We start from the raw sequence: 21705 nt of genomic DNA, 5'->3' as shown, positions 1-21705 counted from the left end.
ACAGCAATTCTGTAGCTGATTATGTGAAATAAAATGTGTTGGCACAATTAGCAGAGAGGCCATTTTGGCAAATGCCACTGTGTACCAGTCTGCTCAGACTCTCTGCTGGAGGTCCCTTTAAATGAGCTGAAGGAAACTGTATCGTGGCCCATCTGTTCTGTTTCATACCCTGGTATCTCAGCTTAAACTGTAGATGAACTATGCATGTCCTAGGGCATCAATTTTCTATTTCAAATGGCTGAGGTAGATGTGCTTTGTCTCCTCACCCAGCTACAATGTTTGGTGGTAAGCTCCAAGAAAGCAGTGGTAACAAACACTGGGTAATTGTAAAGGTTTAACTCACCTCAGGTCTTTATTCTGTTGAATATGAAGCAGAAGCCTCTGATGTTTTCAGATGTCTCCACTGCTGGGGGGAAAAACAAACCAACCCAAACCAAAACCAGCCGGTATTGTAGGCTCCAGCACAATGATGGAAAGTGTAATAGCTATTCCACAGTCATTCTGCAAATATCCTGCACAATTCAGTGCCTTAAGGAAGAGATACATGGTTTATATCCATAAAGGTGAAATAGGCTGTGTCTTGACAGCATACTGTGTTTGAGATTGTTAACACAAAAACCTACCATAGAGAAATCTATTTACAGTTTTGGCAGGCTCAAGGACTAAGCAAGGAACAGGTATGCAATGTGTGCAAGAGAAAGAAAGAAAACTTAATAAACCCCATATAACAAAACTTCACTTGAAATTATTAATTAAGCTTCAAATACCAAGGGCCTGAACATAGATTAAACTTCAAAGTCTGGACACAGAAGTACTGTGAAAGTAGAGTTCACTGCAGAAAACTTTTGTTGTTTTTGTTTGAGGGACTCAAAAACTGAGCTTGTGCATGGCTTAATAAAGTTTGATAGCTCCTTTGCATGGAAGGAGGAGGCATTTGACAGAGTTTTTTTAAATCACTGTAAAGTAGCTTTGATAATAATAATGGCACAGAAGGAAAAACCAGTCATGTAATATTGGTCATTGCTCTGTCCTCAGCACAAAAAAGTCAGCTACTTGCCTCTACACATTCACATTCTCCTATTGCTAACACTGGTATATTCAGGCAACACTTAACAAATGAAAACAAGATTTAAGTGAAAAAGCTAAAAGACTTTGAGGGTTTTATTAGACAAACATAGCTACATCGGCATTGTTATATAAATGAAAACTATGATTTCAGTATGCATTTATTAAATCCTTTGTTCTTTATGACTAAAATGAAAACCTAAGAAGGCTGGCAGAAGCTACAGAAATTCGAGAAATAAAATTATCACAATATTTTAAGGATAGCACAAGTACAGCTCTCCAACTGGGTTCAGAACAAGCATCAAATCCCACAGAGAAGGAGAATATAAAAGATGTGAAGAAAAATGCGACTGATATGACAAGAGAACACATCTTGCCTTGATCTGGCAAAACTTACACGTGTGAGGAACTATATGTATGTATCTCTTGGCTTTCCATTTATAACATTAAAAGAGAAAAGGAAAAACAAACAAACAAACAAACAAAACCAAAACCAACCCAAACTCAGTGTCTGAATGTTTTCCTTTGTATAGACAGCAGTTCCAGATTCTTGATGCCCCAGTTTTAAAATCTGCTCCAGATTTCCTTATCATCCTTCACCACTGCAAGAGGTATATAGACCAACTGCAAGAGGTAGAATAGTAATGAAACTCTGTAATTTCTTACAGACAATAAAAAGTTCCAGATGAAGAAGAACTAATGTTTGGCAGTTCATGATGAGGGGATACAACCAAGGAAGACATTTGTGAAAGTACAATTTGCTCTTGTCATCTGTGATGTATGCTATTACATTTCAAATTAATTTCAGTATGCATAATTTGGGATACATTAAATTTCAAATTATTGGTGTGCATTTTTCATCAGCAGCAACTGAACTGTACATTTTAGCTCTTTAAAACTTCTAGCTACGGATTGCTGAGTATACAAATTGCTGCGTGGACAATCTGATATGCATTATACAAACATAACAGAAGACTGCCTCAGATGAAAGAACAGCTGGTGGCAGGATACAGAGAAAACTGTATCTCCCATTACCTGTGTTGTTTTTGCTGGTTTTTTTTGCTTTTGTTTTTTTTTCCTTAAAAACAGCATTTGTCTATGTAACAGAAAAGAATTAGAGAATAAATCTGAATGGAGATCTGCAAGTTATTTGAGGCCTCATATATTGTCATGCAATACATAGGGTTTGGTGTAGAGTTAGGACTTAGCAGGAACTATGTATGAGTTGCAGCCACGTGGGCGCCCTTCTCCTTGGCCAATCACCCTCAAGTATTTCTCTCCTGCCCGTATATCCTCCAGTCTGCTGTTGCTCAACTCTGAAACTAGTTTTTTCTTTTGTGTATTAAGAACTGTTCTGCAGGTAATATCTGCAGGCATTAAAGAAACAAATTGTTGTCTTTAGAGTAAGGCTGGATGTTTTCTGAGGAATTTTACTGGGCTTAACTACACCCACCACAGGAATAAATAAACTGAAACAGCAGCTAGTGAGTCAGAATACATCATCACTGAGGGAAATGTGGTTGTTCAGCCTGAACCTGATGAGGTTCAACACAGCAAAGTGCAGAGTTTTGCACTTGGGCTGGAGGAATCCCAGGCATCCCTACAGACTGGAAGGAGCGGTCCTTGAGAGCAGCCCTGTGGAGAAGGACCTGGGGGTCTTGATAGATGAAAAACTTAATATGAGCCAGCAGTGTGGCCTTGCGGCTCGGAAGGCAAATGCTATCCTGGGCTCCATCAAAAGAGGGGTGGCCAGCAGGGACAGAGAGGTGATTGTTCCCCTCTACTCTGCTCTTGTGAGGCCCCATCTGGAATACTGCGTCCAGGTCTGGAGCCCCCAGTACAAGAAAGACAGGGAGCTGTTGGAGAGGGTCCAGAGGAGGGCCACGAAGATGATCAGGGGACTGGAGCACCGCCCTACGAAGACAGGCTGAGGGAGCTGGGCTTGTTCAGCCTGGAGAAAAGAAGGCTGAAGGGTGACCTCATTGCAGCATTTCAATACCCAAAGGGAGCCTACAGAAGGGAGGGGAATCAACTCTTTGAAAGGGTAGATAACTGCAGGATGAGGGGAAATGGTTTTAAGTTGAGGGAGGGGAGATTTAGGTTGGACGTCAGGGGGAAATTCTTTACAGAGAGAGTGGTGAGGTGCTGGAACAGGCTGCCCAGAGAGGTCATGGATGCCCCGTCCCTGGAAGTGTTCAAGGCCAGACTGGATGGGGCCCTGGGCAGCCTGGTCTAGCATTAAATGAGGAGGTTGGTGGCCCTGCGTGTGGCAGGGGGGTTGGAGATTCATGATCCTTGAGGTCCCTTCCAACCCTGGCCATTCTGTGATTCTGTGAGACCTTATCGCTCTCTACAATGACCTGAAAGGAGATTGTAGTGAGGTGGGGGTTGGCTTCTTCTCCCCAGTAACAGTGATAGGATGAGAGGGAATGGCCTTAAGTAGCTGGGGAGGCTCAGATTGGATATTAGGAAAAATTTCTTCTTAGAAAGAGTGTCAGTGCATTGGAACAGGCTGCGCAGGGAGGTGGTGGAGTCACTGTCTCTAAAGGTGTTCAAGAAATATTCAGATATAGCACTGAGGAACATGGTAGGTGGGCATGGTGGAGAAGGGTTGATGGTTGGAGTAGATGATCTTATCAGTCTTTTTCAGCCTTGATGATCATGATGGCCACTTCTAGAAGCAATGTGTGTGAACACACATACAGAATTACAGAACCCTGAAATTGCACTGTTTACCCTGTGCACCTCCCTGAGACCATTTCTCACACGTGGAAGAACGCTGAGACTCCCTACTCTCTCAGAAGACAACACACAGATTTTCCCGTGTGCCTTTGATTCACCTGTCTGGTAGCGAGAAGCAAACGACAGCTGTGCACTGGTGCTCCCAAACTCCAGGCAAATGGTCAGAGCAGAGTGTTTGAGTTTAGGCTGTCGGTATTCTCGCTGCAGGTTTCCCACCGACTGCTGACCCGAGTCCCGCTATGCCCTCAGCCCGCCTCCTCACAGCCGCCGCTAGAGGGTCGCGGAGGGGCAGCGCGGTCGGCTCCAGGCTCCTCCCGCCTCGCAGGTGGCGGAGCCGTTAAGGGGCGGGGAGCGGCAGGGCGGAGCTGTGGACAAACACCGCCCCCGGCTGCCCCTTTCGTCCCCCTCCCTGCTGCCCTGCCCTCCACGTTGCCCGGCTCCAGTACCCAGCCCTCCCCCAACACCGTGGCGGAAAGCACCTCCTCCCCCTATCCTCGCTCCCCCCCGCCGCCTGGCACGGTGAGGGCACAAGTGCCGTGGCCGCGAGCTGCTCCTTCCCGAGTTGGAGCGGCGGGGCTCCACCTGCTCGCCGCTTTGCTTGAGCGCGGGGCTGGCCGGCGGACCCCTCGCCGTCAGCCTTTGTCTGCCGGCCGCCCAGGGGCCGCTCCTCTTCTTCTTCCTCCTCCTCCTCCTCGCCCCGGAGAGCGAATCCCCGCTCGGCGGGGGTTTCGCCCTCGCGTCGGGGTGCGAGGCGGCGGAACCTCCTCCCGCCGTCCCAAGTCGCCACAAGTTGCAGCCGGCCCCCCGCCGCCGGGCTCCGGTATCGGCGTGAAACAATACCCCGGGCTGAGGGAGGAGGCGGGGGCGGGGACAGCTCTCTGACCGCCGATGGGGCCGGGCCGGCCGGAGCGGCGGGGCGGGTAGCGGCGGGGCGGGCGGCCGCCGGTAGAGGCGCAGCCCCGGCCCCGACGGGCGGTGCGGGGGCGCCATGGAAGACGTGGGGCTGCGGAGCGGGCGGGAGCGGCTGCCCGGCGCCGTGCTGGCGGAACCCGTGGTGCTGATGGTGGAGCAGCGGGCGGCCGAGGGCTACAGGCTGGTGGAGGTGCTGCTGACCGGCGGCGCGCCGTGGGGCTTCACGCTGAAAGGCGGACGGGAGCACGGCGAGCCCCTCATCATCACCAAGGTGAGGCGGAGGGCGAGGAAGGGAGGAGGTGCGGCTCCATGTTGGGCGCCGGCGAGCCGGGCCCGGGCCCGCACCTGCGGCGGTGGCTGAGGGCCCGGCCTGGACGAGCTGCCCTCTCTCGGGCCGCCTCCCGGCAACGCAGGTGCTGCGGCGGGCGCGCGTTCCCGTTAGCGCCTGGCTCGGTGAGCGCCGGGTGCTGAGCCGCCTCGGCGGGGTGCGACGAGGGAGGATTTAGGAGAACAGGTTGTTGCGCGGCGTCAGTCTGCAGCTCGGTTGGAGCTTCGAGGGCACGGTCTCGTTTCCCATTAACGCTCAGTGAAGTAGGTGCGAACGCTGGCAGCCGGGCTGTGGAGAAAGCCTGGTGAGGGAGCTGTGGGCCCCGGCTGCTGAAGGAGAGAGCGAGGTCTGGAACCCGCCGTGCTGACACCGGGCTTTCTCTGCCCCTGCCCCCCTGGCACGTGGAAAACAATTAGGGTGACCTTTTGCATCTCCCTCCTTCTCTAAACAAAAGGTTTGTGGATAGTGACCAAATCCATGCTCCAGAGGCAGGGGGATGGGGAGGCTGCTGAGGGACTTTCTGGCTTTTTTTCGTGGCTTTTTTCTAAATCCTTGTGTACTTACAGCTTTAATCTCAGTGTGTTGGGCATAAGGTTAAAGAAGTGAATAATATTTTCTGGAAAATGATTTTCATCTGGATGCACTTTGCTTGCAGAATTCCCGTCCCCAGTAACTGCTGGGTTTTCCTGTTACAACAACTTTCTTGTCACACAATCAGAAACACATTGAAATGGATCCATATGGAATTTAAAAAGAAAAAATAATAAATCCACATTAGAAAAACATTTGGCTCCAGATCTGTAGGAAAGAAATGTATGCTCTTGGTCTGCAAGTCCTGTTAAAAGTACATGAAAAGTGTCAGAGGTCAACAAGTCCTGTCTTATCCACAGCAGAAATTACTCTGTTTTTATTTTTCAGCTTGTTTCATTCTGGATTTTCCAATTGATTCCTTTCTTCCCCTCTTGGCATTACTTTAGAGAGGACTTTTCAAGTTAGATCTCTTCAGAATTTTTTCTAGATCTCTTCCGTACTTTTCCAAGCAGCAACAGTCTGGCAAATGTGTGTGCTAAGAGGTGACTCTGCATCTGTTGGCCACTTACTGGCATGCTGAACTACTGAATATCAAAACTGCAGGCATTTGAGGGAAGGAGAAAAGAGCCACTTATTATGTGTCTGGGAGCTATCAAGTGCCAAATCCAATGATTCCTCCATTCTGGTAAAGACTAACTGGCACTACATCTAAACGCTGATTAGTGATTCTTATTCATAATGTTGCTTAGGTATTAAGTAACAGGCTTTAAATATTTGTGGCATGAGGATGTGGCTGTGGTATGCGGGAAGAAGTGTCTGGGGATGGGAACCTTTTCATCTGGGTCTGTTACTCAAGTAATAATGAAGGGGAACCACAGCCCTCTACCGCCCGAAATCATCGCTACTGACCTCGGGCAAGAGACAGCCTGGGTCCTATCCTTGTGCCTGAGGTTTTGGAGTGGATTTTCAGTTGCAGGTTTTGGAAGCAAGTGTAGCAAGCTAAGTGTGAAACCGTTGACTGAAGCTTGTGCCTCCCGTATCCCCAGGAATCCAAAGTCTTCAAGTGCGAAATCTTCCACTCATTTTTGCCCACCCATGTCGGTGCATGTTTTGTTTATTCTGTACAGCCTCTAGTGGTGGAAAACCACTGGGAAGGATAATTTGTACCAGGTGATTAAAGCAGTCCCTCAACTTGCATTTTCCTGTGTGGAAGGGTGGATCGCTAGGCCACCACAGAAAAGGGGAATGCCACTTCATCGCTGCATACTCTTCTCCTGTGGCAAGTTTAATCCTTTATCCTTTATTGACTAGGCTTGTGGCAATCAATACTGGTCTGAATCCTTCAAAACCTCAGTGAAAAGACACTGATTTTGTTTGTTTGAACCATGTCTGAGTGTGAGGTGGATACTGAGCTCATCTCGCTGAAGTCTGGAGCTGTTCTGGGAGAGGGAAGGCGTATGATGTGAAATGCCACTTTTTAAGGAGAGGAATGTGACAAGGTGTGAATGGAGTTTCAGATAGCAGCTACTTAAGGGGGATTTCTAAAATTCTGCCCTTCTCCTTTCTCGCCGCCATCTCTAAAGCAAGGTCAGCCTTTGAAGAAATTTGCACCTTTATGTTAATGTTGGAAGTGCGTGGTGTAAATGTTTCCTGCTGTCTTTGCTCTGTGTGGGACAACTGCCAGAACCATCTGAGAAGTAGCACAAGGAAATGCTGTAGCTGAAAAATTAATGAAAAAGCTTCAGCTGTTCATTTTGCAGTGCTTTCTGCATAGCAAACTTTGACGTTTGTTTCCCTGGTTGTGTGGCTACTTTACTAGCTAGCAGGAAGGGAACTTTTTTTTTAATAACAAGTATCATGGGGACTTGTAAGGAAAGAAGTGGTGCAAAAGCTGTTTGGGAATTTCTTGTTTTAATTGAGTAGATTTCAAGCTCATAGCGCCCTTTGATCCACCAAACTACCAATAATCGCTGAGGGAAAGGCACGCTAAGCAGGAGAAACTCTATGTTTTCAGTCTCAGCAGGGAGATAAGCATGTGTGCAGCCACTGGAATGTTGGGACAAAAAACGCTGCGTGCACACAGTGTAGGGAGAGGTCAGCCTGGAGTCACGCTGCTGTACTGGGTACCAGGCAGCAGGAGCGGGCGTCTCTGGCTCCTGGGAGCTCTGTGGCTGAAATGGGGCCTGGAGGGCATCCTGAGCCTGGTAGGTAGAATATCGAATTCACCTGCCAGCCGAGAGCCTTTTTCTGTGTTTTGTTTCCTTACCTTTTTTGTTGTTGCTGTGGCAGAGGCACAGAGTAAAAGAGGTACATGATATGGCTTGCTTGGTCGTTAAACAGAGCTGGTCCTAATGCCTGCCCCACCCACGTGCCACTGGTGCTGCTGATATTTAGTTTAAAAAAAAAAAAAAAGCTTGTAATGTTGTCATCGCGTTGCTTACTGCTATTTTTATAATGTCCCTTAAAAATGCTTTACATTTTTTATGATCTCTGCGTCTGTGCGATAACATTCCAAAAAATTGCCCAAAGGCAGCTTGTTCTTGCCTAATTTGACATCTGGAAAGAAAAGACCTGCTTTGTCTAGTAAAGTGTTTGCTTCCACACAAGGTGAGATGACTGCACTGAGGAGTTTTATTAGAAGTTTCACAGGCTGTGGCTTTCTCCTTATTTTTCCCTCTCTTTGAAGAAACAAACTCTGAATAGGAAGGTTTGGCTGGAACTCGTGAAAATGATAAGTCAGAGTGCTCGGCTGTGACTCTTGTGAAAGTCTCCCATACCTGCGTTATCTTGATTACTTTTACTTTAAAATGACTCTTATCTGTGATGCTCAACTTGTAGTGTCAATCACAGCATTGATTGTGAGTGATGGGCAGAAAGTCATTTCGCTTCTTGTGCTAGCAGTAGGCTGAAGAACTGTGAAGTTGCTCTGCAGTCAACGTGATCTCTGTTACATTAATAAATATGAAAACATGGTAGTGTAGGCATTTCGAGAAAGAATGATGTATCATTTGAATAAGTTCCTCTTTAATATCAGTTTTACAAGGGCCTGCAGCAATACCTCCTCAAGTCATGATCTCATTGCAGTCTAATCTAGGTTGGGCTTGGCTGGTAGTTCAGCAAGATTTCCAAGTGAAACCTGGACTGTTGCAAGAAGTCGTGTTGATTTGGCAGATAAGAGTTCTTGTCTCCTGAATCAGTGCTGAATTCATGCCCCAGCTGGAGGTGCTGTCTTTCCAGATGCAGCAGTATCGGGCAGACTTGTTTATTTCTCTTAATTTCATTATACTTTCCTAATTTTTATGGTTAGGCGTGAACGGTAGTTTGTTTAGCCTAATTGTTTAAATTGTTGATGGGAATATTTCTTTATTAATTGGGTGCAGGACCTCTCCGTGTGATTTGTATCAATTTATTTTTCTAGTAGTGGGTGAAGTTACTACTATTTCCATCTAAGTAATTGCATTTCAAGTAGTTCTTTACCCTTTAGCCTCAAGAACAGGCATTTGCATCGTGTCGCAGTCTTTTTGCAGGAGAAAAGAAGTACTAATGGTGCTGCCAACAGACAAAACAGGACGTTTTCTAAAATAAATACCAGTTACTTCCCTCAAGTTAGCTGTTCACTCACAGGCAGTAGCAATTTTTAACCTTGACTGTGAAGTTTGGTGTCCGGGAAACCAGTATTTAGTGTTAATCTCTGGAAATTACTGACTTCTTCAACAGAAATGCAGTCAATTGTGTGAATAACTGACCTGTAAGTTATTAGGATCTGCTGTACTGTGGTTCAGAAATAGAGCTCTAATTTAGTCCTCCATATCCTACAAAATGTTCATTTCTTTCTTCAGTTCTAAAAAATGTGGAATTTTCTTCAGTGTCTTTTTTTTCTCTGCCCATATTCCTGTGGTGATCAACAGCAACAAGCAGAATTACTCAGCTGCGCAGGAAATACTTTGAACACGTCTATTATCTAGCAATTTAAAACGTGCATCAAATCACATTCAGTATTTCTTTTTAAACCTCTGCTCAGCTTCGTAATTGATTAAAGAGGTCTGTCCTTTGGGAAGGCCTGGTGCTTGGTTTGGTAGTTGAGAAATTTTAGAAGAAGGTTATGCATTAGAAGGAGGTTTAGGAGTAAAATAGTGTCATGCTAGCTGACTTTTCTCCCTTTGTGATACCTTAAAGGTTTGTGGTTTTTCTTCAGTACTACAGAAACCATTCAGGCTTGGGTGGTGTTTATGTTTCTGTCTGATTGCTGGATCCCAGATCTTGATTATGGGAAGAGAGGAGTTTGCTTTGATGCAAGAAGATACAGCTTTTCACTTCTATATATTGATTGATGAAGGAACTGCTCTCAATTTTAGCACTTGGGCTGTTGGATGAGCTCTCTGTTGGGGTGGTTAACTTACTGGCAGGGTGGTGCCCACCTTGCTCGTGTGCTGCCAGTGGTCTGGGTTTGGCAGTCCAAAGCTTGGAGAGGGTTGTCTTGCCAAGAGCATCAACACTTGAAATGGCAGTAGTGTTGGAAGCTCCCTTCAAAGCTATGTTGGTTATTGTTACATGTGGTCTGCAGACTGTGCAGGGACTTGAAATGAGAGAGTGAGGTAAAAGACATGCAGAGCTTCAAGTCAGTTTAGATACGCACTTAGAAGTCAGTGCTGTGAGATTTAAGAGATAGCTGGTGTGCTTGAGGTGCTGAAACTTCAGCTTTCCTTTGTTTTTTGTGCTGCCTCTCAGGACACAAAGGAGTCAGGATGCTGTCTCTAAAAGCAGCACTAAGAAACTTCCTTACAATAAAAGCACGCTTGTACCATTTGGATGCACTAGTTGCTTCCACATTGCTTTTCTCTCCGTTGCATTTCCCATTGCTGGATGTGTAGACAAAATCATAGAATCATAGAACGGCCTGGGTTGAAAAGGACCATAATGATATCTAGTTTCAAACCCCCTGCTATGTGCAGGGTCGCCAACCACCAGACCAGGCTGCCCAGAGCCACATCCAGCCTGGCCTTGAATGCCTCCAGGGATGGACATCCACAGCCTCCTTGGGCAACCTGTTCCAGTGCATCACCACCCTCTGAGTGAAAAACTTCCTCCTAAGATCTCTCAAATCTGACCTGATTTTCTAGTTGCAAGCAGAAACATTTGTGACTATTGAGTCTAGCAGAAGAATTGGTGGGTTTGTGAGAACAGTTAGCACAATAGGAGCCTATTTGAATGTTTATTGGTATTATCTATTTATAGTTTAAATATCTTTTGTTTTTAGTGTCTGTTGCTACTTTTCATTATGAATTTTTGATACTGCCATAGGCATCAGCTTAAAAATAAAAAGGCCTCCAGTTATTGCTTGCTGTTGTCAGAGAATTGCCAGTAATGCTGTTTATTACTCAGTTACCCATCATGTTTGTTTATTTTTTTAAGAGGAAAAAACTACGTGGGCTTGTGTGGTGTTTATGTGTGTGCTTTACTCAGTAGACTGTATGTATTTTTTCCAGTACAACTTGATTCATTTTGTATTCTCCTGCTTAATGAATATTTAAAGTACAGCAATGTGGAAAGAGCGTGGCAAATGGGAAATGAAACCTTCTCATGAATAGATTAGAGAAAACAAGTCTGTGGAAGACACCAAGCCAATACAGCATCACATAACTGAGCATCTTTTTTTCTTGAGGAAAGCCATTTGGGTTTGGTTTTCTTATGAATCTGTAATCTACACATGAAGTACTTGATTTTGTATGGACCTTGTTCCACAGGTCATTTTATGATAGGAGTTTGAGGTAAGTCCCAGACATTCAGTGGTTTTTACTTGCTGTACGTTTAATGATGTGGTGCTTCAGGAGTTTCTTAGGACAGGTAAAGTAAGAACTGACACAGTTATGTTGAGACTTCATCCACTTAATCTGTTCAGAACTGCCTTCTGTTGCTGGTATTTGGAGCCCATTTGATGTAATTGCAGTTGAAGATATTTTTTTTTACACATCTCTAAAGAAAAAATGTCCATGCCTTCCTCTGAAACTTATAGTTGGTTTTTAAAATTTATTTTAATTTCTGTTTAATGAAGGAAATGGGGGCCATACCCAAAAAGGTTGGAAAATTCTTTCAGAAGATGGCACTTTTTCTGAACGTCACAGGAATGTACTTTTCCAGTCTGATTCATCAAGCTGTTCAGGAAAAGGGTAAGCTGACAAGGACATTTGTGCAGTTAGGAGATAGTTTCTTTCCCCTTGCCCCCACCCTTTAAGTTATACAGTATCACTGTTCGGTCTTTGAGCAATTCAGAGCATTTGTGGTAAACACAGGTCAGGTCAGGAAGATAAGAAAATGGTTTCTGCAGTGTAACAAGTTGTTGGGGGATTTTTTCAGTGACCTTTTGCATGTGGTCCAACTCCCCAAAGAAGCTGAGCCTACTGCTTGGTACGTGCTGCAAAGGCAACTAATTGCTTCATTAGGAAAATAAATAGGCACACAATTGCTAGGTTGGATCTTTAAGTAGAAACACATGGAGGTGAATGTTGGGTGGTAAAATGGAGTTATGTCCAAGTTCTTCTGAACCCTTGTTGAAACACCAAAATAAACTGAATGCTTTGAACTTCTTAGAAAATGACATGGTAGCACTGGCACTGAGGGGAAGGGTGATGTGTTCCTATACTTCTGCCTCACCCTTTATTGAAAGGAAGGAGGCCTTCCCCTCTGCCACCATCTCAGCTTTATCCTCCTTTAAATCTTCATCTCTGTTGCTAAGTTTATAATTTTTTGACTGATTTAATTCTTCTATTTACTAAGCCCCATCCATCACCTCTGGTAAATGGATTAGAAAGGCTATTATCATGTTTCTTAAATACAGGGTTTCTAAAGAATTGTACTTAGAGTGTTTGAAGGACAGAGTAGCCATGTTCAAGGGCAGCATGAAAGTATAGAAAATAGTGACTGCAAACTGGAAATGGGGAAAATGCAGGGATCTCTTCTGTAGTGCTGAAGGAGCCACGTCCCTTTGCTGAGTTAACCTGCCGTTTCATCCCTTCTTGCAGTTACTTTTCTAACTGAATTAGATGGATTGTAGTGAAGGATCCTCATTGTAGATGTCGGTGGCTTTATTTCTGACACTTTCCTTGCTTCTGTCTCCCAGCTGTTCTGCCAGTCTTACAGCTGAGATCAAGACTCTGTAGTACAGGACTTGAGTTTGCCATGTCATCTAGAGCAACGGCATATTAAGTTTGGTTTTGTTTAAAGTGTAGTGTAGCCTTTTTTAAGAAATGTAAGTATATTAACTCTAAGTAGGTTTTTATTTTTTTCCACAGGAATAGATCCAAGTGTAAGTGGAACTTGTAATAAAAGGCTCTGGATTTTGTTTTAGAATGAGTTCTTCATTCTTGGTCCTTCTATTGTGCTGCTTCTGTAATAGACTTGCACTGAATAAACAGCTAAAGTACAGAGACTCATTAATGGGGAAGGAGAGCACAATAAATTTAGTTCTAACTGAAGAATAGGTACTTAATATTGTATTCAAAATTGCAGCTTCAGTACTTTTCCTCTTCAGTAAAACAGATAGATGTTCTCAAATTCCTTTACAAAGCTATACAGTAAACAGTATTTTGGATTTTTTTTGTCTCTTGAGACAAAACATCCTTTTCATACACTTGCTTTGAAAGCTTCCAACAAACTGAAACAAAGCAGCATCTCCCAGTTTCTCAAATACGTTTAAAACTGTTCAGGATCCTTCTGGAAATAAATGTCTGATTTTGTACCATGGGCACTGTAATAAGTTAATGTTTGGACTAACAATATTTGGAAGCTGCTTATTTTTCAGTAAAACTGCTTAGCATTTAGGATAGTATCATAGAAACATGATTTCATGGTAAAGGAAATGAAACACATCCTACACAGTATCACTGGTATCATTAGTCATCGCTGTGTTAATTTTTTGAAACAAATGAGATGCAAAAATGAGTTGTGGGTGTCTAACTGGCTGATATCTGATGTAACCAATGCTCCAACTCCTGCTAATCAGTTGGATTCAGGAGAGTGAAATTGTTATGGTATTATGTTTTCTTTCCTCTATAAACACATATTTTGCAGATCTGGAAAAAAAGGAACCCATGAGATTTTATTATGAGATGTTTGCCATTGCCTTTTTTATGGAGTAGCAAAGCATTCCTTTCACAGTCATTAAATTACGTAGAAGAAAGATGTAAACATACTGTGCTGACATAAGGTAGTGTTTTGTTGGATGTTTATATGTGGAAAGAATGTTATCATCTTAACAGGGAAAACTTTAAGCTTTACGTGTCTGTTAAATATAATTAATGTTTATAATAGTTATGTTCAGATTTAAGAGAAACATACCTTTTTAATATTAGGTGTCTCATAAACAATTTGTAGTCTGTTGCTTACATTTAGGCAAAGTGCCTTTATTTTTAAATAGAAGTGGTTATTGTAAAGGTAAAAATTATAAATTCACTTAAGTTCAGCTCTAATGCTGTAAAGCTATTTCTACTTTCCCCAGTGTTGGCAGGGCAGAATTTAAAGCTTAGGGTAAGCTTCCTTTCCCAACACCAGCTTAAACTATATGTTTTTAGAATATGCAGGATTTTTTTATATTTCCTATTTTTTTTCTGCTGTTTTGTGAAAGGTAGAAGCCAACAGTTTGCTCCCCTACTGATAAGATTTAAACTATGGTGACGTATTAGTGAAATACATTTTATTTCTACAGTCTGCCTATGGGAAACATCTCGTTTTTCTGGGCTGCGGGGGGAGACTGCTGTCCAGAGCAGGGAGGAGGGCTGTGCCTGTCCTGACACCTGGAGACCTGAGGAGTTTCTCTGATTGCTTAATCTGCTGTTAGGGAGAGGTGTAAGGCAAGTCTTTTGTTGCACAACTGAATTTCTTCTGGCTGATTAAGGAATCCTCCTCTTAAAAAACAGCACAGACATGACCTATTATGTCAAACGTGATTAAAGTGTGAGGGTGGAGAAGTGTATGGCTTCAGTGCCGTTTTGGTTCCATGAAGCAAATGGTGAGTCTGAACTTACAAAGCTTCAACACAGAGAAGCAAATGTTGGAAACTGGGAGACTCTTTAAATGAATTCCTGTTTCAGCACTAATTATTTGTGTGCTGTGCATGGTTGTATGGCATCTCAGGTGCTGAATAGCAAAAACAGTATTTCCTTACCTTCATAAAGCTCTCTTTCTCGTGAAGCAGGCATAATGCTGAAGTGCTGGAATGGTATGGTGACAAAGACTTTAGAATCTTTCTAGTAAAGCAACAAGCCTGAATATAGGCTTTAAATTGGAAGAGGGTCGATTTAGACTAGATATCAGGAAGCAGTTCTTTACTATGAGGGTGGTGACACACTGGAACAAGTTGCCCAGAGAGATTATGGATGCCCCCTCTCTGAAAGCATTCAAGGCGAGGCTGGACAGGGCTTTGAGCAACCCTAGACCCTGGTCTAGTGGAAAGTGTCCCTGCCTATAGCAGGGGGTTGGAACAAGGTGATCTTAAAGGTCCCTTCCAACCTAAATCATTCTATGATATGGAAAAAGTAAGACAGTCTTAAAAGGCTATAATTGTGCTATTTAATGAAGAGTAAATCCACTGATGCTTTGTGCTTGTATATAACTGATATTCTTCATAAATTGTGTATGGAAGTGTCCTGTTAGTTGTCTTTTTACTAAATTAAATCCCACTACCTACCTAAAATGCACAGATGTTCTCAGTGCCTCAGAAAAGCAGAAGAGATTAATGGGGGGAGACAGGATGTCATTATTTGAGTGCTGAGAAAGAAAAACAACTAGTATTTTCTTACATAAAAGGTCAACCAGGCGTTTGAATCTGTGAGATTTGAAACATTTGCTGGTAATAAGGCTCATGAGAGTTAATAGATTTTGTAGCCAAAACTAACGTCCTTGCTGACCAGTTGAATTTCTTTCCATTTCTGAGGACTAGGATCTACTACGCTGTTTCTTGGTGGAAATAATATACTGTTGGTGCCTGGAAGATTGGTAGTGAATTTGTGGCTCACTGTCATCTTCTAAGATGATAACATAAGATACAGGTTTCAGCAGAATGAAGGGAACCATGTGCATGTTTTGTTCTAACTGCAGTCAAACCTAAAATGGTTGTTTATTCATGACACATGGCCAATGCTAACTGGAGGTTACTGTTTGCTCCCATGTGTTGTAGCACTGATTGGTACAATTGCTACATCACGCCCCAGCACTGAAGGTGTTGGACTAGCACAGACTTTGCATTTTAAATCCAGTGCTGCAGACAGTAGGTCTTAAGCAACCTTGTTTATTTTGGTGGAAACTGGCTGGGAAATTGCATGAGCACTTAATTAACCGATTAGAGGGAGTGGAGATGAGTAGCAGGGAGTGGCAATGTGGTGGTGTGCATTTACACACCCAGCACTGACTTGCAGACTGTAGTCTGGCTGACTTGCAGTGAAAATTAATTTGAATTGAGGAAGTTGTTTTAGAAAACAGGAGATCAGAACTTATAGCTTTTGAATTTTCATTTGAGAGCCATTTGAATCCACATCTTTCTTCATTTCACAATTTCAAAAAGTGCATGCAGCCATCTTCTAAAGATGAAATGGATGCTGATAATAAAATCCTGGTAAAAATAAAACATTTCCATTTGTTTTAATTTCTAGTTGCAAAAAGTACCTCTAATATGAACATTTAGGGGAATATGTTCACTAAATAATCACTAAATTAAATAATGACGTATTACAGCTAAGTCTGCATCTGCTGTGGGTATCTCTGTCTAAATTCTTGGAATTGTCTGGTACCTGATGTTGGCTGCAGTTCAGGATGGTCAGTTTTTCTTCTTTTTGAGCTCTTAGGTTTCTGTATGGACTTCCTTGTGCAGCTTGTTTTGATATGCAATTAAAACAAAAATGACTGCGTACCTTTCACGAGTAATAGTATTTAGTCTGTTAATACTGGTAGGGAGTATTGCTTATTTAAATGCTTCTGGACCTTAGATTGAAAAGTTTTCTTCTAAATTTCTGATTTTTTTTTTTTTTTTTTTTTGTATCAGTTCCAGTGCTAACTTAAATTCTTCTTGAAAAGCTATGTCTAGATCTGGACTGTTTCAAAACAGTTCAAGGAAAATTCTTCAGGGATGTATTTCACTGCTAATGGTGAGAATAGCTTCCACCTTGTAAAGCTTCAGTTTACAATTGAAATCAATGTTCTGAATATCAGCTTCTCTGCACCTCCCAAAATGACAACAAAAACAGAAACTACACCCCAAACAATTTACAGGTTTCAGGCAGTGGACGATGTATTGCTTTTTCCCTACTTGGAGAGGGAGGAGAACATGTCCTATATGGCCGTGGAATCTGAAATGTTATTGAGTGTGTTTGTGAGGATGGTGGGCTAGGATTGTATGTGTAACACTTCATTATGGAACTCTGGTTGTTTTGCAGAGTGAAAGGTGCTGCAAATGTGATACTCTCCTGATGGTTTTTGTGTAGTTATTCGCGTTTATTTGTTTATTTGTTTTTTTTTTTTAAGAGAAGACAAAAGACATGGCATCCTAGTGGCATCTGTGTCATTTATAACCTGAATTGCACTTTTCCAAACCAGTAAGAACAATGATAGCTTGTTTCCTGTTGGGGATTAGTACTACTAGGGGGGACTGGTGTCTCTTGCCCACAAATTTAGGTTTTTCTTTGTTTGGAATCAGGAACCCCATCTCCAGATTCTGGAGGGGAGCGTACTGTAGTTGTTTCTTTCCAATGTTTCATCTTAGACCTTCCTGATTTCCTTTTACCTATTCCAGTTTTCTCTACTTGTTACCTAAAAGTCCCTTTCCTTTATTGCTTTCTTAGCCTGACTGGTTCTGGACTCAGTTGAACAGACAGAATCTTTATCAGTTTCTCTTGGTTTGTTACTTCTATCCCTAGCTCCAAATATTTTCACTTTATTCTGCTGTCTGCATGTTGACCTACATGGCCTCCTTCCTTGACAGCCCTGTTTTTAAAGCACCAGCCGTACAAAATGCTCAGCATGGAGGATCTCACAGGACTTGTAGTTGATTAAGCCTTCTGACAGCTGTGCACGTTCACCTGGAAAAGTATCCTGACTATTGGTATACAGTAGAGCACATCAGTTTTCTCTACTATTGTGACTTATGCAACTAAGATGTCTCATCTAGCCTTTATTTTGAAGAAAGTATTGTCTAGTGAGGTTAGTGGATATCCTGTAGTGTTTGTTGATAGGGAACGACACAGTAGCTACAACATCTTAAAAAGCAGAACCGACTTTGATGTACAGTGACAATAAAAGAGATTTTTCGTTCTTGTGCACCTATTATTCAAAGCTTGCAGTTCTGGAAGGAAAACAGGAACACTTTGACCTCTAGCGAATTCCAATATTCGTTTTGGAGTTAAAAAAGAATATATATATATAATATGTAGTTGACAGTTTCAAATGTTTTGTTTTTATCGAGTATAAGTTCACAGATCAATTTTCTGAACTAACCAAAATTATGATGATGGAAAAAGGAAGAGCTTAAGATTTTAATAAGCAGTCATCTGAAGTTTATGATGCATTGCTGTTGAGAACAGGGAGAGTGTTGTCTTGGGTTTTATAAACAAGGATGCAGTCCCCATAAATAAGAAGTCCCTTTTTAACAGCTGCAGCTTATTGCCCTGACTGTTGACATAGAATTTCAGTTAATTAAGAGCATGTTGAAAATTCTGTAAGGTGCTGGAAGGAGGCATAATGGTTCCTTGGAAACTCTCAAAATGTATTTTGCTCAAGGAAATTGAAGCACAGACTAAAATTCAATGGATCTTTGACTAGAAAACACAAAAATTTGCCAAGTCTGGAATAACGGTAATAGTTGTTAACCTTATGAGCAAAGTTTCACGGCGAGCTTGTTTTATTTTTCCATATTGCTTTGTTTGTTTCTTTTGTTTGTCTTTGGAAAGCCATTTGCTTTATGTAAACCTAGTTATTGGTAGTATCAAGAAAGCAGATCACAAGTTAAGTTGGTTTTGATCTAGTAGACCCTCTTGATGTTTTGTCTGTTAAAAAAAAAAAAAAAAAAGGAATGGGCTTTGGGATTCTAAGCCAAAATGCTTTGAATTGCATGATGGTAAAATGAAAAGCAAATCCAAAGATCTGTGTTCTTTAAGTTCCACTGGTTAGTCACAGAGGAGCTGAACAGTGAAACTTTTGACTGATACCATTCGGGTTAAGTACAGGAAGAAACAGGTTTTGTTTTGTATTACATCATGTTTGCAGGATACTTGAATGAAAATATGTGGCTTTGTTGGTGTTCAAACACAGCTTTGTAATCCCTGTTTTTCCATGATTATAAGATTGTTTATATAAGATACGAAATCGGTTCTTACTCTAAAATTGTACAGTATTTTCATTCATCAGTTAAACTCTAGGTGACTTTTGATACTAGAGTGGGTAGAGCTGGGAATTTCTTCAGTCATTCTACGTTATCCTGATTTCCTGTTTTTTAAAGGACTAAGATTTCTTCAGTAGTTTTTGAAGTATCAGTGAGACTACTTGGATAGAAGTAGTAACTAAACAATTTGTCCTATTTCTGCATAATATTACTATGTCTGTATTGTTTTCTGTCCATGCCAGTGATTTTAACCTTGTATTTAACATTTTGGTAGTACTAGTATTTGGGGATTAAGCATCCTTTATAGGTTTGTCTTTGAATTGTATAAAAGTCTAAATCTTCTCATTCTCAAAGAGCTCATCTTAACAGTGAAAATAAAGGCTCCTTAAAATATTCAGAGTTGACAAATGAATTGCATTTAGTAATTTGGCTTCTTTAGTTTTCTCCTTAATTGTGTAGTGATATCAGTTTCTTCTTGTGAAGTTGAACATAATGCAGTTAATGATGTGTAAATATATATGAATCACATCCTGTTTTTAATGAAAGCCAAAGATTTGCTGTGCAGCAGGTAGGAACATATCCCAGGTTCTTTGGTACTAAGTATAGCAAACCTCAGTGACCATCCCAAGATACTGCCCCTATTGATGGGGAGGCAGAGTTTTGTCAGATTCTGCTTATGCACACCCACATGTTTGCATCTGTAATTTCATTTCTGCTTTTGAGTTCAGATTATTTCCAGAATCTAGGAAATTATCAGTGTAAATTCCCTTAGAACAAATGTCTAAAAAGTGTTGATTTTTTTTTTTCTGGCTGCTGAGCCAAATAAAATCTCTTAACTCAAAAGAGACAAAATCTCCAAGATTTTGGTTGCTAAATGATTTTTTTCCTGTGGCATTGTTTCTTATTTCCTTAGAAAAATGGCAAGTGCCCACTGTGTGCTGTAGACAGCAGGACAGTGTATGAGAGAATGAGCTTATATGGGTTGAGCTGCTGCTGATTCTGTAGAGCAGCTTTGTTTTTCTCCTTTAAGCATGTTGGCAGGCAGTTCCGTCAAAAAGATACTGCAAGTAGTGACATGGAGGTAGACAGAAATATTTGAAGCAGACAATGCCAATGCAGCAACGTGGCATGTATTGCTTAAAGGTAAGCTGAATAAACACTGAAGAGGGAATTGTGTTGTAGAAGTAGAGCACTTACATGGAAAATTGATCTGGTTCTTCTGATTCACATGCACTTTGTGTCAGGCAGCATCTGCTTTTTCTGAGCACAAAATGTCTCTGCAACCCTCTACTTAATATTGATGGATAGCCACTTTCATAAGACTGAATGGTTGCTGTCACTTAGCAAAAAGGCCAAAAGTGTGTGGAAGTGATCTGTAACACATAACATTAATTAGTCTGCAAGTGTTGATCTACCTGTGGGGTTTCATTGCAGGCAGTAATGTGTAAGCAGCAGCCTTGGCTATGGATTTGGACTCTTGGGTCTTCTGCTACTAGTGATTATCTACACTGATGAAATTCCCTGTTTTCATAAGAAATGTGCAATAAGTAATTAACTCTACAGCATAAAGCATGTTATTCTAAAAAATGGTGGTCTAGTGATAAACGTGTGGATAAGCTGCATGTTCTCTGGTGACTTGAAAACTGCTTACCTGTAGCAAAATAAGATGTGGCTCCTCCATACCCTTATGAATCGCCTGTGCTGATTGCAGAGCCAACAGAAGGGTTTGAAGCTTAAGGTTGCCCTCTTAAACTTGCTTTGAGCAACATACTGTGTAGCCTTTTGGCTTTGCACTGAAAGTTAAATAAGTGCTTGCAGAAAAAGTTGAAGTACGTAGTTCCCTTCATATGTGTTTTGAAACTGGAAGTGTATACTTCAGATTTATCTATGCTGACTTGTACCAGTAATTTCAGTTTGTTCTTCTGAGAAGAATTCAGTATCATCTTCCCATTACTTCTGAGGAATCTGCTTCTTGCTCTGCCAGACCAACAACACGCTTGAAGCTGCCTGAAGAATGTAGTAACAAACTTCCTGAAATTTTATGAATATTTCACTTCTGGAAGGTAGAAACTTGTACTGTCATGTTTGAAATGCTCACCACACAGCTGTGGGATTTGGTATTCCATCCTTTGAGACAATCCCGTGGCTTGCTTGGAGGTGCAATCCTGAGAGGGTGTGCAAGAGCTGCAGAGGTAATTACAAAAGAAAGATCAAAATAGCAGCAGTTTGTAGTTATCTCAGTGGCTGTATCAGTTGTGTACTTCTGTTTCTCACAAGGAAAACCTCCTGAGGGAGCCTACGTCATGCTGATGTATGGTTGCTCTGTCATAACTTGGCTGGAGTCAGCTTTGTGACTCTGAACGCTGGAGATAGATGAAGACATTGTTTCTTGCTGCTTTGTAGTTTCAGAGGGAAAGAACTGCAGGAAATAAATGTGGCAAATACATTTAAGCAGGTCACGCACCTAGTGATGTACTGAGCATCCCACTGATGAGGAAAACATCTTGGTCTCACCAATTTAAAGATTTCCATCAAAGAATAGGCATATATATATATTTCTTGATTTGCTGGAGTCGCTGTATAATGACTTACAGGAAAATTTCTGTGTATTCTCGGAGAGCAGCTTCTGATTTATTTTGCATTTTAAACTTCAGATATTTTGAGAGAACCATTATGGTGTTGAGAGTACACATCCTGCTGGTTCAGATAGGGTATAAATAGTTGTTAACTCTGAAAAGCTTAGGAGGATGCTAATTTCATTTGA

At 42.0% G+C, this 21705-nt stretch overlaps 1 protein-coding gene across 2 annotated transcripts in view; it reads left to right on the top strand.

Annotated features, from left to right (window-relative positions):
* The first annotated feature begins 4742 nt into the window (after positions 1-4742).
* Positions 4743-21705, top strand: part of SHROOM2 (shroom family member 2) — a 121732-nt gene continuing 104769 nt past the window's right edge. For both annotated transcript variants that reach the window (XM_090125889.1, XM_031596116.2), the window contains exon 1: positions 4743-4990. In XM_090125889.1, the coding sequence (XP_089982015.1) occupies positions 4796-4990 (195 nt within the window). In that variant the 5' untranslated portion in view covers positions 4743-4795. The remainder of the gene's footprint in view (positions 4991-21705) is intronic.

The sequence above is a fragment of the Phasianus colchicus genome, chromosome 1 (assembly GCF_987193195.1).
Source record: "Phasianus colchicus chromosome 1, bPhaCol1.hap1.1, whole genome shotgun sequence".
Lineage (NCBI taxonomy): Eukaryota > Metazoa > Chordata > Aves > Galliformes > Phasianidae > Phasianus > Phasianus colchicus.
The sequence above is the reverse complement of the archived record's forward strand: the minus strand, read 5'-3'. Positions and strand labels throughout refer to the sequence as shown.